The 12,191-nt window shown below is 60.2% G+C and overlaps 2 protein-coding genes across 5 annotated transcripts in view; one reads left to right on the forward strand and one right to left on the reverse strand.

Moving 5' to 3' along the window:
• Nucleotides 1–814, reverse strand: part of DOT1L (DOT1 like histone lysine methyltransferase) — a 68,403-nt gene extending 67,589 nt beyond the window's left edge. For 2 of the 4 annotated variants that reach the window (XM_061356000.1, XM_061356001.1), the window contains exon 1: nt 452–812. In XM_061356000.1, coding sequence (XP_061211984.1) covers nt 452–532 — 81 coding nt within the window. In that variant the 5' untranslated portion in view covers nt 533–812. Of the gene's footprint in view, nt 1–451 lie in introns of all 4 variants that reach the window. The other 2 variants (XM_061355999.1, XM_061355996.1) reach the window with 2 other exon arrangements.
• Nucleotides 815–10,918: 10,104 nt separating this feature from the next.
• Nucleotides 10,919–12,191, forward strand: part of AP3D1 (adaptor related protein complex 3 subunit delta 1) — a 38,788-nt gene continuing 37,515 nt past the window's right edge. The window contains exon 1 of the mRNA XM_061356040.1: nt 10,919–11,072. Within this exon, the coding sequence (XP_061212024.1) occupies nt 10,977–11,072 (96 nt within the window). The 5' untranslated portion in view covers nt 10,919–10,976. The remainder of the gene's footprint in view (nt 11,073–12,191) is intronic.

Consider the following 12,191-nt stretch of genomic DNA (forward strand, 5'->3'; position numbering starts at 1 on the left):
TGCGCTTTCCGGCAGCTCTTGGTTATTACCCGGTTACAGGAGCCGAGCTCAGGGAACCACGAAAACTTTTCATTAAGCAGTCCTCCTCCTCCCCGCCCTTAAGTTTAGTCAACCAATTATAAAAAGAAATTGGGGATTTGACTTGCAGGCGAGCGGCAGCTCCGCGGGCCGGCAGCCCCGCAGCCCCTCACCCTCCGGCCCGCGGCTGCTCCCGCCTGGGAAGCGCTACCGGATAAATAACGCGGCTCCCTCCCTCCTTTCCTCCTTCCCTCCCTCCCTCCCGCTCGCAGGAAGGATTAACGCATGGCTCGGCCAGTGACAGGGAGCGCTCGGGGAGCCGCCGGGCAAGGAGAACGGGCCGGGACCGGGCCCCCCGCGGGTGTCCGGGCCCGGGGAGCGGGCGGCGCTGACAGGGGCGCGGGGCAGGTGCCGCTGGCGGGGCCATACTCACGTAGACGGGCAACGGCCAGGGATAGACGGCGGGCTCGGCTCCCACGGGCGACTTCAGCCGGAGCTCCAGCCTCTCGCCCATGTCGGCAGCCGGAGGAGAAGAAGGAGGCGGCGACGGCCCCGCACCATGCTAGAGGGGCCGGCCGGGGTGGGGTGTGGCGGCCGGGCCCGGCCGGGGGCGTGTGCGGGGAGCGGCGGTGGGGAGGGGAGGGGGGGAGGCAGGGCCGGTGCCGGTGCGGGCGGGGGCGCGCGCTGCCCTCGCCTCCCTCTATTGTCGTTGGCGGCTCGCGGGGCTCCCCGGCGCCGCCGCCATCTTGGGCCGGCGTGAGGCGAAGCACAATGAAGGCGCCGGGGCCGGGCCGGGCCCGACGGACGCGACAGACGCGGGGAGGGGACGGGGGGGGTGCGGGGGGCGCGGCCTCGCGCTCCCTCCCCCTGTCCTCAGCTGCCCTCCCCGCGCGCGCCGTGTGCGGGGTACGGCGGGAGGAGGGGGGGAATGCGGGACCGCGCGTGACGCGAACACGGTGGTGAACGGCGCGCGTGCGGCCGCGCACGGCCCCGTGTGTGTGCGTGTGCACGGCCCCGTGTGACAGCGCATGGCCCCGTGTGTGCGTGTGTGTGTGTGTGTGTGCGTGTGTCCGTGCAAGGCCCCGTGTGACAGCGCATGGCCCCGTGTGTGCGTGTGTGTGTGCACGGCCCCGTGTGACAGTGCACGGGACCCGTGTGAGCATGCAAGGCCTCGTGTGACAGCACATGGCCCCGTGTGTGCGTGTGCGTGCAAGGCCCCATGTGACAGTGCACGGGACCCTCGTGTGTGTGTGTGTGTGTGTGTGCAAGGCCCCATGTGAGCATGCGAGGTCCCATGTGACAGCGCATGGCCCCATGTGTGTGTGCAAGGCCCCGTGTGACAGCACATAGGACCCGCGTGTGTGTGTGTGAGCGTGCAAGGCCCCGTGTGAACGTGCATGGGACCCGTGTGAGCGTGCAAGGCCCCGTGTGACAGCGCATGGCCCTGTGTGTGTGTGCGTGTGTGCAAGGCCCCATGTGACAGCTCATGGCCCCCGTGTGTGTGTAAGGCCCCATGTGACAGTGCACGGGACCCGCATGTGTGTGTGCACGGCCCCGTGTGCGTGTGCAAGGCCCCATGTGACAGCGCATGTTCCCCGTGTGTGCGTGTGTGTGCAAGGCCCCATGTGACAGCGCATGTTCCCCGTGTGTGTGCATGCACGGCCCCGTGTGTTTGTGTGTAAGGCCCCATGTGTGCATGTGACAGCGCACGGGCCCCGTGTGCGCATGCAAGGCCCCATGTGACAGCGCATGGCCGTGTGTATGCGCATGCACGACCCCGTGTGTGTGTGTGTAAGGTCCCATGTGACAGCGCACGGCCCCCGTGTGCGCGTGCAAGGCCCCATGTGACAGCGCATGGCCGTGTGTATGCGCATGCACGACCCCGTGTGTGTGTGTGTAAGGTCCCATGTGACAGCGCACGGCCCCCGTGTGCGCGTGCAAGGCCCCATGTGACAGCGCATGGCCGTGTGTGCGCATGCACGCCCCGTGTGTGTGTAGGCCCATGTGACAGCGCACGGCCCGTGTGCGCATGCAAGGCCCCATGTGACAGCGCATGGCCGTGTGTACGCATGCACCCCCGTGTGTGTGTGTAAGGCCCCATGTGACAGCGCACGGCCCCCGTGTGTGCGTGCAAGGCCCCATGTGACAGCGCATGGCCGTGTGTGTGCGCATGCACGGCCCCGTGACAGCACATGGCCCCGTGTACACATGCAAGGCCCCATGTGACAGCGCACGGGCCCCGTGTGTGTGTGCAAGGCCCCATGTGATGGCTCCAGGCTGGTGCACAGCGCTCGTGTGCCTGCGCAAGGCCAGAGCCTGTGTGTGCCAGCGCAGCGTGCGCGCAGTTCACCAGCACAATGGAAGGAGCCCCCGTGCCACGACTGCTGGTGCGAGGTGTGCATGCAGGTGACAGCGTGGGCTCTGCACTGTGCCACCAGGTCATAGGGAAGGCACTTGTGTTGCACATGGGTGACATGGCATTCCCATGGGTTCCCATTACACACGAGCATGCCCAGCTCTGCACGACTCCAAGGAGGAGCTTTCCTGGGATGGGGCATTGTGGATCCATGGCCTTGCACTGAGGAGCATCCCTGTGTGTGCCCCCATGCACCATCCATCAGCTGCAAGCACCAGTGCACGTCCTGCCCTTGTGCAAGAGGAGCCACTGTGGGCAGGGAGTCGTTGGGTGGCAGCTACACCCTAACGCATGGTGTAACCTGGTAGGAGCCCTACGTGCAGCACCTCATGGTGGTGGGGTGGATGCTCTGACCAGGAGCTGTGACACCATCCTGCATCTCTGCACTGTCCTGAATGACAGTGTTTGCATCTCTATAGGTGCCAAGCACTGGCCATGGGGCAAGCAATTCTGTTTTACATGTCTTTAGGTGCCCAGCTGGGAGCCCAGTGTTAAAATCAGGCCAGAGCTTGTTCCCTTGGAGCTTTTTTAGTGCTAATTCCCCTTAACTAGGGATTTGGGGTTCAGGGACACCTGGGGTGCAGGCACTGCCACCCTCCTGCTGCTCAAGGAGCCCTGAAGCACTGGCCCCATGGCCCCATGCATGCTGGGGACCCAGCCCTAAGGGGGCTTCCCAAAAGGAGCTATGGCTTGCAAACTGCAGTGGGCAATGTGGGAGTCCCATCCACTGGGGACACAGGGGTCACCTTGCCCCATGCTGCACCCTGGCAAAGGGACAGTGAGTGCACTCCAACACGCAGCGATGGCTCGGCACGTGCCCACAGAGCACCAGGGACTCCTGTGGGGTGCCCATGTGTGATCCCCCCTGAGAAATACCTGTCCCAAAGGCAGGGCCATGACAGAGGTGGGAGCGAGACCCGAGGAGTTGTGGTCATCACATCACAGAATCATGGAATGGGTTGGGTTGGAAGGGACCTTAAAGCTCCTCCAGCTCCAACCCCTGCCACGAGCAGGGACCCCTTCCACTGGAGCAGCTTGCTCCAAGCCCCTGTGTCCAACCTGGCCTTGAGCACTGCCAGGGATGGGGCAGCCACAGCTTCTCTGGGCACCCTGTGCCAGCGCCTCAGCACCCTCACAGGGAAGAGCTTCTGCCTAAGAGCTCAGCTCAGTCTCCCCCAGGCCTCCCTGTGGAAGGGGCAATGGAAGGGCCCCGATGTCTGATCACATCCCGGGGGCTGCGGGCAGCAAACCCTCTGTGGAACCCACACAGGGAGCTCCTGTCCCCATGGCATCACCGGCTGCAAACACCAGGGAGCTTGGGGGCCGCCTGCTCCAGAGCCAGGCTTCAGCCCATACCTCGGTGCGATCGCATCCGCTCCCCTGCGCTGGGCTGCGGCTCCAGAACCAGGCATGTGCACAGTGCTTCGGGATCCTGCTCCCTCCACCTTGGTGATGCACAGACACCGATGCTTGGGGTGCGAGCTGCATCCTGGAGCCACTGTGTGCCAGAGCAGGAGGTTTCCAGGTGACTTTGGTGCTATTGAGCATCTCTGTTGCCTGACAGGTCACTGCCTCCAGCTGAGGCACGGAGCCGTTCACAGGAGCCCTGCGATGTGTCCCTGCTCCTGTCCCCACACATGGGGCTCCCCCATGCAGAAACACCTCCAAATCCAGGTCCGAACTCAGCCGCTCTCCTCTTTGCATCCTTTCCCCTCCTTAAACGTCCATACATGCAGAAAGCTCCGTAACTAGGAATGCTTTTCTAAAGAAAACACTAAAATCATCAAGCCAGCAGTGCTTAAACTGCCCTGACGGCCTCTTAAATAATCAATTCATCTTTAATTAGCTTACCACCAAAATTCCATTCCATTTAAATAAATAGACATGGCAGGAGTTCTCCGAGGCACAGCAGGCTCCGTTTAAAGAATTCTCTTTGAGTTCGTTAGGTTGCTCTTTAATCAGTTTGTCGTCCAAGTCCTTGTGTGGCCCAAGCAGGCTCCTGGGCTGCTAATAAAGAGCAATTGAAGCCGTGAGAGTTTCCCGGATGGATCCAGGCCGTGCCTGGCCATGCGGCTGCAGCGTGCGCACTGCTGCCAGCACTGATGTCCTTTGTTGGGCAGGTTGGTTTGGAAGTCCTGCCCTCGCCACGAGAGCCTTTATTCACCCATTCCTCTGAGTTTTCCAGCTGGGAGAAGAGAGGGAAGTGAGCAGGGCAAGGCCTCGTCTCCTGCTGGTGCAGTGAGCTCAAGTGGTCCCCAGGAGATGGGAACAGCCCCCTGAGAGGTGGGGGCCGCTGTCCCCAGCTCTGAAGTTCTCATTTTTGGGGGCATTCAACTGGGGGAATTTGGAGCTCTCCCTGCTGCTCCCACAGAGCCCAGGGACCCCAGGGCAGGCAGCAAGTGGAACAGGGATCCTGGCTTCTGTGGGTATGGGGGCACAGGGAAGGCAGTGATGCACCCAGGGCATCTTACACAAGCGATGCTCTGAGCTTGCCCTGCACAAGTCAGGTGCAGAGGCACCTCCTGAGCTCATTCCCACGTTGTTGTGATTCCATTTGGAGCTGTGGGATCAGATCCCTGCAGTGCTGCATCAATACGCTCGTGAGTGATCAACGGTGCGAGTGCTTGGTGGGATGGGGGCCAGTGCCAAGGTGCACATCGGCTGCTCCAGAAACCTTTCCAGCGCCCTCCCATCCCGAGTACTAACCTGATGGAGTTGACAAGAACACATCAGATCACACAATGGGTTAATGCAAGTCTGTTCCCTTCACATTAAACACTCCAGCTGGAGCCCCTGGAGCAGCAGGGGAGGATGTTGGTGGTCCATAGCCCCAGGGGATGGGGTCAGCTCCCTGCTGGGATGCCCCAGCCCTGCGGAAGTCTCCTCTCATTGTGGTGCCCACATCTTGCCCTTTGTTTCTCCTTTGGGCTCTCTTGGGACGGGGCTGCTGGTGCCCTTGGTGGGACGTGGTTTTTCCTTCCCTCCCCCTGGAGCCTGGAGCGTGGCCAAGCTCTGTTCACTGTTTCGTGGTAGGACCAATAAAACCCAGGCTCTGTAAATGGCTCCCGTTGCACTGGAGCAGTTTTAAGCCCAGCTGGAATCGCGGGTCTCAGTCCCTCAGCCTCCCGATGAAACAAGGACACCACAAACACGAGCCTGGCCCTGCAGAGCTCCCCTTCCCCTCCTTGCCCCATGGCTCACGTGCAGTTTTCTGAGCCCTGTTTTCATTTCCCAGGGTCACTCCTGCATCGCACCCAGGAGCTCCCTTCCACATGATGGAGCAGCATCTGTCCGCTCCATCTGTCCCAGCACCTCCCTGGGCCAAATCTCCCCAGGGAGGCTCCGGCTGCAGTTGCCACAACAACAAGATGCTGCAACAGTTTCCTCTCGGGATGCAGCAGCAGCATTGACATCAACACCAGGGATGATGGCAAAAGGTGCAGGATGAAGCCCTTTGTGGTTGTGAATGACCCCAGTCTGGTCCTGGAAACCGTTTGAGCCCGGTTTGGGGGCTTTCTCCCCCTTCCAGACATGGCTGCTGGAGCCACCCTCACCCGGGGATGGGAGCTCTGTCACCGGACAGCCACGTTCCCCAGGGAACCAGATGGGATGAGTCAGTGGGACTGTGACCCTGCTGCCTGCTCAGCCCCACTGAGCCAGCCCCAAACCCCCCCCGCAGTTAACACTGGACCAAGCCCACACTGATCCCACCTCCAGCGCGGCCGGTGCGCAGTGCCCTGCAGAGCTGTTCCCCCCATGCGATGGCTCCAGCGCTTGCCCCTGGTGTCCCCACTGCTGGCCCATGGGGCAGCCGCTGCTGTGCCCGTGGGTGCTGTGGCTGCCTCGGCACAGGGGTGATGCTGTTAACTTCAGGAGGGGACAAAGGCACTGGAGGGCTGGGGACAAGGGGACCCCGCCAGCTGCACGTGCTCCGCGGGGCAGGAGCAGGAGAAAGCAGCCGCAGCGCCTGAATGGTCCCCTTGTCCCCGCAGCCCCGGCTGGCCCCGTGCCTGCTCCGTGCTTGGCCCCCGGTGACACCGCCTGCCCCTGCATCACAGCTCAGCGGCACCAACGCACAGCACCCATCCCCAGGCATGGGGCACCCATTACCAAACATGGGCACCCGTAATCAAACGTGGGCACCCATTACCAAACATGGGGCACCCATCATCCCCACCCAAACATGGGGCACCCATCCCCAAACATAGGCACCCATCACCAAACATGGGCACCCATCATCCCCACCCAAACATGGGGCACCCGTCACCAAACATGGGCACCCATCATCCCCACCCAAACATGGGGCACCCATCATCTCCACCCAAACATGGAGCACCCGTCCCCAAACATAGGCACCCATTACCAAACATGGGCACCCATCATCCCCACCCAAACATGGGCACCCATCCCCAAACATAGGCACCCACCACCAAACATGGGCACCCATCCCCAGGCATGGGCACCAAACCCCTAACACGGGCACCCATCCCCAAACATGGGCACCCATCATCCCCACCCAAACATAGGCACCCATTACCAAACATGGGCACCCATCCCCAGGCATGGGCACCAAACCCCTAACACGGGCACCCATCCCCAAACATGGGCACCCATCATCCCCACCCAAACATGGGGCACCCATCACCCTAACGCGGGTCACTCCCTGTCCCTGACACGCGGCACCGCACACGGGTGCGTGTCCCCCCCCACCCCCGGCAGGTCCCGCCGCATCCCCCCCGGCTCTCCCGGGCCACCGGCGCCATCTCGCGGGCAGGGACGGGCAGGGACGGGCAGGGACGGGCAGGGACGGGCAGGGACGGGCAGGGATGGGCAGAGATGGGCAGGGACGGGCAGGGATGGGCAGTGGGAAGGAAGCGACGGAGCAGCACGAGCACCCCCGCAGGGCATCCCAGAACGGTCACCTGGGGACAGGACACCCTCATGTAGAGGCACCTGGCACAGTCACTCCATCATGGGCACCCTACCGAGGACACCCCAACATGGGGCACCTCAATATGGACACCCCAACATGGGGCACCTCAATATGGAACACTCCAACATGGGGCACCTCGATATGGACACCCCAACATGGGGCACGTCGATATGGAACACTCCAACATGGGGCACCTCGATATGGACACCCCAACATGGGGCACCTCGATATGGAACACTCCAACATGGGGCACCTCGATATGGACACCCCAACATGGGGCACCTCAGTATGGACACCCCAACATGGGGCACCTCAATATGGACACCCTAACATGGGGCACCTCAATATGGACACCCCAACATGGGGCACCTCAGTATGGACACCCCAACATGGGGCACCCCAGCAAAATCCCCTGAACACAGACACGCTGTCACAGGCATCCTGTTCAGAGCATCTCATCACGGGCACCCCAACCCCTATAGGGGTACCCCAGCATGGTCACGCTAGCACAGCACACTACCACGAGCACCCCAACAGGGGCACCCATCACCCTGCTTGTGCCTGGACCAGCAGCAAGGGATGTCCCATAGGGCAGCCCCTGGCCTTGGCTGGGCTCCCAGTGAACCCTGCCTGTGCCTGCCCCTCTCGGTTGGGTTTGGGGCTGTGGAGCTACATGGTCCTGGGACCGGTCCAGCATCACGGTCCTGAGGTCACCCCATGATGCAGCAGCTGCTGAGCCCAGCCTGAGTTCAGCAGAAAATCCTCTTTTTGCCCTTTTGGGGGCTGAAAATCACCAGTTCCACGTTTCTTTCCCCCAGTTCAGTTTACCCCAAAACAGCCATTAATGTAACGAGAGCCCAAGCTCATTGAACCTCATAGGGATGGAGTGTGGGCAGCGGAACCCAGGGCACGCTCCGAGTACTGGGACAGGAGAGCTCTGCAAGAACAGAGGTGCTGCCTGTGGAAAACAGGGATCAAACCCTGCAGGTGGAGCTCAGCTCCATCAGGGATACGATGACCAGGCTTGTGCTCTCCCACCGGCAAACAGCGAGGCTCAGCAGCGCACCATGAGCAATCCCAAGGCACAGCATCCCTTAGGGATGCAGCGGGGAGTGGGAAAGTTCCTCCTCGGGAAAACTGCCTGCAAACTGCCATCAGCACGAACAGGAGGTGGCGTCAGTTGTTCAAACAGATGGATGTGAGTGCAACAGCCAGAAGAGGCAGGGCTGGGGGATTCGAAGGGCTTTAGATATTACCTATGGCAACGATGAGGGTTAGCGCCATGCTCTTTATTAACGGTGGTCATAAGGGAGTTTCAAACACTGAAGAGTGAAAGGGTTATTACTGGCCCCGATTTCTAAGGCTGACCCAAGCCAGAAGGAGAAATCCTTGGACACTCGGTGGGGAGGGATCAAGTCTGGGTCCAAATTCATCTATAGGAGACTCTCCCCATGTGCTGGGTGCTGCTGCACCCCTCTACCCAGTTGCTCCTTCCCCAGCATGGGGCTTATTACTGGTGGTGGCGGTGAAGTTCATTGTGGTGCTGCATCTCCCAGCCTGGGCTGCCACACATGGTGTGATGTCCTGTGATGGTGTGACAGGGTGATGGTGTGACAGGGGGATGGCATCACTGTGTGTGGGCCTGGGCTCTAATGGACCTGCTGAAATGGTCCAGGTTAAACCTGGGCTTTTCACAAGGTTTCTGTGGCTGCAGTTCATCCTCTCCCCATGTGCCCAACGCTCTCATGGTCCCTGAGCGGTGCCTGCGCAGGGGGTGATGTCCCACTGCAGATGGGTGGTTCCTTGGAACAGAAGGGAGACAAGAAAATGTCACGGAGCTGCTTTCCCACCCCACCTTCATCTGCAGAGCTGGATTCCAGCATCTGGGAAAGCAGAGGAACAAACAGAAAGGAACTCGCAAACAAAAAGGAGACGTGACATTGCCAAGATCTCTTTGGGCTCTTTGAGCTGCTGCACAGCGGGTGGAAGGGAAAGGATTTCTGTTTGCTTGCAAGTGGTTTTCCCCCTTTGTTCTCTTCTTCAGACTCTGACTTGCAGCTTGTTTTTGTTGGACCCTGGCAGAAGAACGGAGCCCATGGGTTTGTTTTTGTTGTATTCAGGAATAGCCGCACACATCAGCCTCGGCACATTGGGTTTCCCTTCTTAAGGGAAAAAGTCAAAAGGTTACAGTTATGTTCATAGGAGTCCTCATGGTACAGATAACGTCATAGAATCCCAGACTGGTTTGGGCTGGAAGGGACCTTAAAGCTCATTCAGCTCCAACCCCTGCCACGGGCAGGGAACGCTTCCACTGGAGCAGCTTGCTCCAAGCCCCTGTGTCCAGTATCACACAGTATCACAGTATCACAGTATGTTAGAGATTGGAAGGGACCTCAAAAGATCATCTAGTCCAATCCCCCTGCCGGAGCAGGAACACCTAGATAAGGTTACACAGGAACGTGTCCAGGCGGGTTTTGAATGTCTCCAAAGAAGGAGATTCCACAACCTCCCTGGGCAGCCTGTTCCAGTGTTCCATCACCCTCACTGAGAAGAAGTTTCTTCTCAGGTTTAAGTGGAACCTCTTGTGCTCCAATTTGTCCAACCTGGCCTTGAGCACTGCCAGGGATGGGGCAGCCACAGCTTCTCTGGGCACCCTGTGCCAGCGCCTCAGCACCCTCACAGGGAAGAGCTTCTGCCTAAGAGCTCAGCTCAGTCTCCCCTCGGGCAGGTTCAAGCCATTCCCCTTGCCCTGTCCCTACAGGCCCTTGTCCCAAGCCCCTCTCCAGCTTTCCTGCAGCCCCTTTAGGCACTGGAGCTGCTCTAAGGTCTCCCCTTCAGGAGCCTTCTCTTCTCCAGGCTGCCCCAGCCCAGCTCTCTCAGCCTGGCTCCAGAGCAGAGCTGCTCCAGCCCTCACAGCACCTCCATGGCCTCCTCTGGCCTCGCTCCAGCAGCTCCAGCTCCCGCTTGTGCTGCTGCCCCGGAGCTGGATTAGGACCGCAGGTGTCTCCCGGGAGCGCAGCTGAGAATCCTCTCTCTCGACCCGGTGTCAGTGACTGCACAGCCCCGGCGCTCGGTGCTCGCTCCCCGCAGGGTGGCTGCACAAGGGAACACGGCCGAGCCAGCCGGTGCCAGCCGGTACCGCCCGCGCAGCCTCCGGCACCCCCGGGGCCAACGGGACTGACGCGCCGCTCCCACCCCCGCCACGTGGGACCCGCGAGCGCACCGGAGAGGGCGGGGCCAGGCGGGAAGGCGGGGTTAGGGCAGCGGTGTGCTGTCATTGGCGGAGGTGGGTGGGTGGGGCCTAGACGCAACGGGCGTGACAGGGGGCTGGATATGGCGGGGGCGTGGCCCGGCGGCCGGAGGCGTGGCCGAGCCCTCAGCTGACCGGCCGCCATTTTGTCAGGCGCTGTGCGGTCGAGCGGAGCGCGGCGCCGGGGGTGAGCACCGTCCGTGCCCCCCGCGTCCCTCCCGGCATGTGAGCGGCCCGGGCCTCTGGTCTCACCCGGCTCTCGCTGGAGTAGGAGCCGCGGCGGCTCCCGCTTCCATTCCCGGCTGGGCCCGGCCCCTCAGCTGCAAGCGCAGGCCCCGCGGCCCGGCCCCGCCGCCGCCATGGCGCTGAAGATGGTGAAGGGCAGCATCGACCGCATGTTTGACAAGAACCTGCAGGACCTGGTGCGAGGGATCCGCAATCACAAGGAGGACGAGGTGAGCGGCTCCGGCTCCCGCCGCCGAGGGGCTGCCGGCTTCGCTCGGCGGGTCCCCTTGGCTCCGGCCTGGGCCGCTCGCCCGGGCTGGCCCGCCTCATCCCTGCGCGCCTGCTGTGGGCTTCTGCCCGTTCGGGGGCTTAGACGCGGTGGGAGCCGTACTCCCCGCGGAGGAGGCTGTGCCAGGCCCAGCAGCAGCCGCTGTCTCGGCCATCCCGGAAAGGGAATGATGGTGTGGGGAAAGTGGAAGCAGGAATCAAAAGGAGGAAGAGGACACTGGGGTGTGGGCCCAAAGAGAGAGTCTGTGGTAGGAAAGAAAGCGTTAGGGAAGGAGGGAGTTGAAAAGGAGGGTGAGGGAGGGTCGTGCTTGGTGCTCGCTTTCCTATTTAGTGTGTTATAGTAGTGTTAGGATCTCTGAGATATATCTCTATAACTCAAAGGAATTCCTGTATCACTACAGTAAGGTACTGTAGTCAGCTGTGTTCTTCATTCAGGAAGGCTGAATTCAGTCATAATTCAGTGTTCTGATTATTCATCTTGTATACCTTGTGTCTAAAATGTGTTCTTATTGGAAAGCTCATGTAGGCAGAAAGCAACTGGATGTGTTGGCCTGTTATTTATTGCCTCATGTATTAGAGGCATGTGAGGAGGAAATTAGTATAGGTGGAATAATTAGGGATCAAGAACATGTTATGTCAGACTTTCCACACTGAAGTGTCACTTGTTAATTGGGAAGTAACAGTCATTAATCATAACGGCATCATTTACATTCAGCTTTGTGGCCTTAGAAGATTGCTTATGAATGGTTTAACAGTCACGCTTTGCTGGAGTTGCTGTGGAGTTGGTGACAAGCTCAAACCCTAAAAACATTTGTAGACGATGGTGTCTCTTCATGTAAGTACAATATCCAAATGGTGGCAGCTGTTAAAAGTATCTGAAATAGTTGTAAACGTGTAACTAAATTAAACACTTAATTTAGAAAACTGTAATCTCCATCATTGATGCTGCTGGGCTGAAGCACAAAGCACAGCTTCCAAAACCCCATGGAGGTTCAGATGGCTTTTAGGCCTCTTTAATAAATAACACATTGTCCTGTATTAAGGAAGCTCACATTTTTATT

The sequence above is a fragment of the Neopsephotus bourkii genome, unplaced genomic scaffold (assembly GCF_033783945.1).
Source record: "Neopsephotus bourkii isolate Nb327-2 ecotype Australia unplaced genomic scaffold, CSIRO-AGI_Nbou_v1 NB_838, whole genome shotgun sequence".
In the NCBI taxonomy this organism is placed as follows: Eukaryota; Metazoa; Chordata; class Aves; order Psittaciformes; family Psittacidae; genus Neopsephotus; species Neopsephotus bourkii.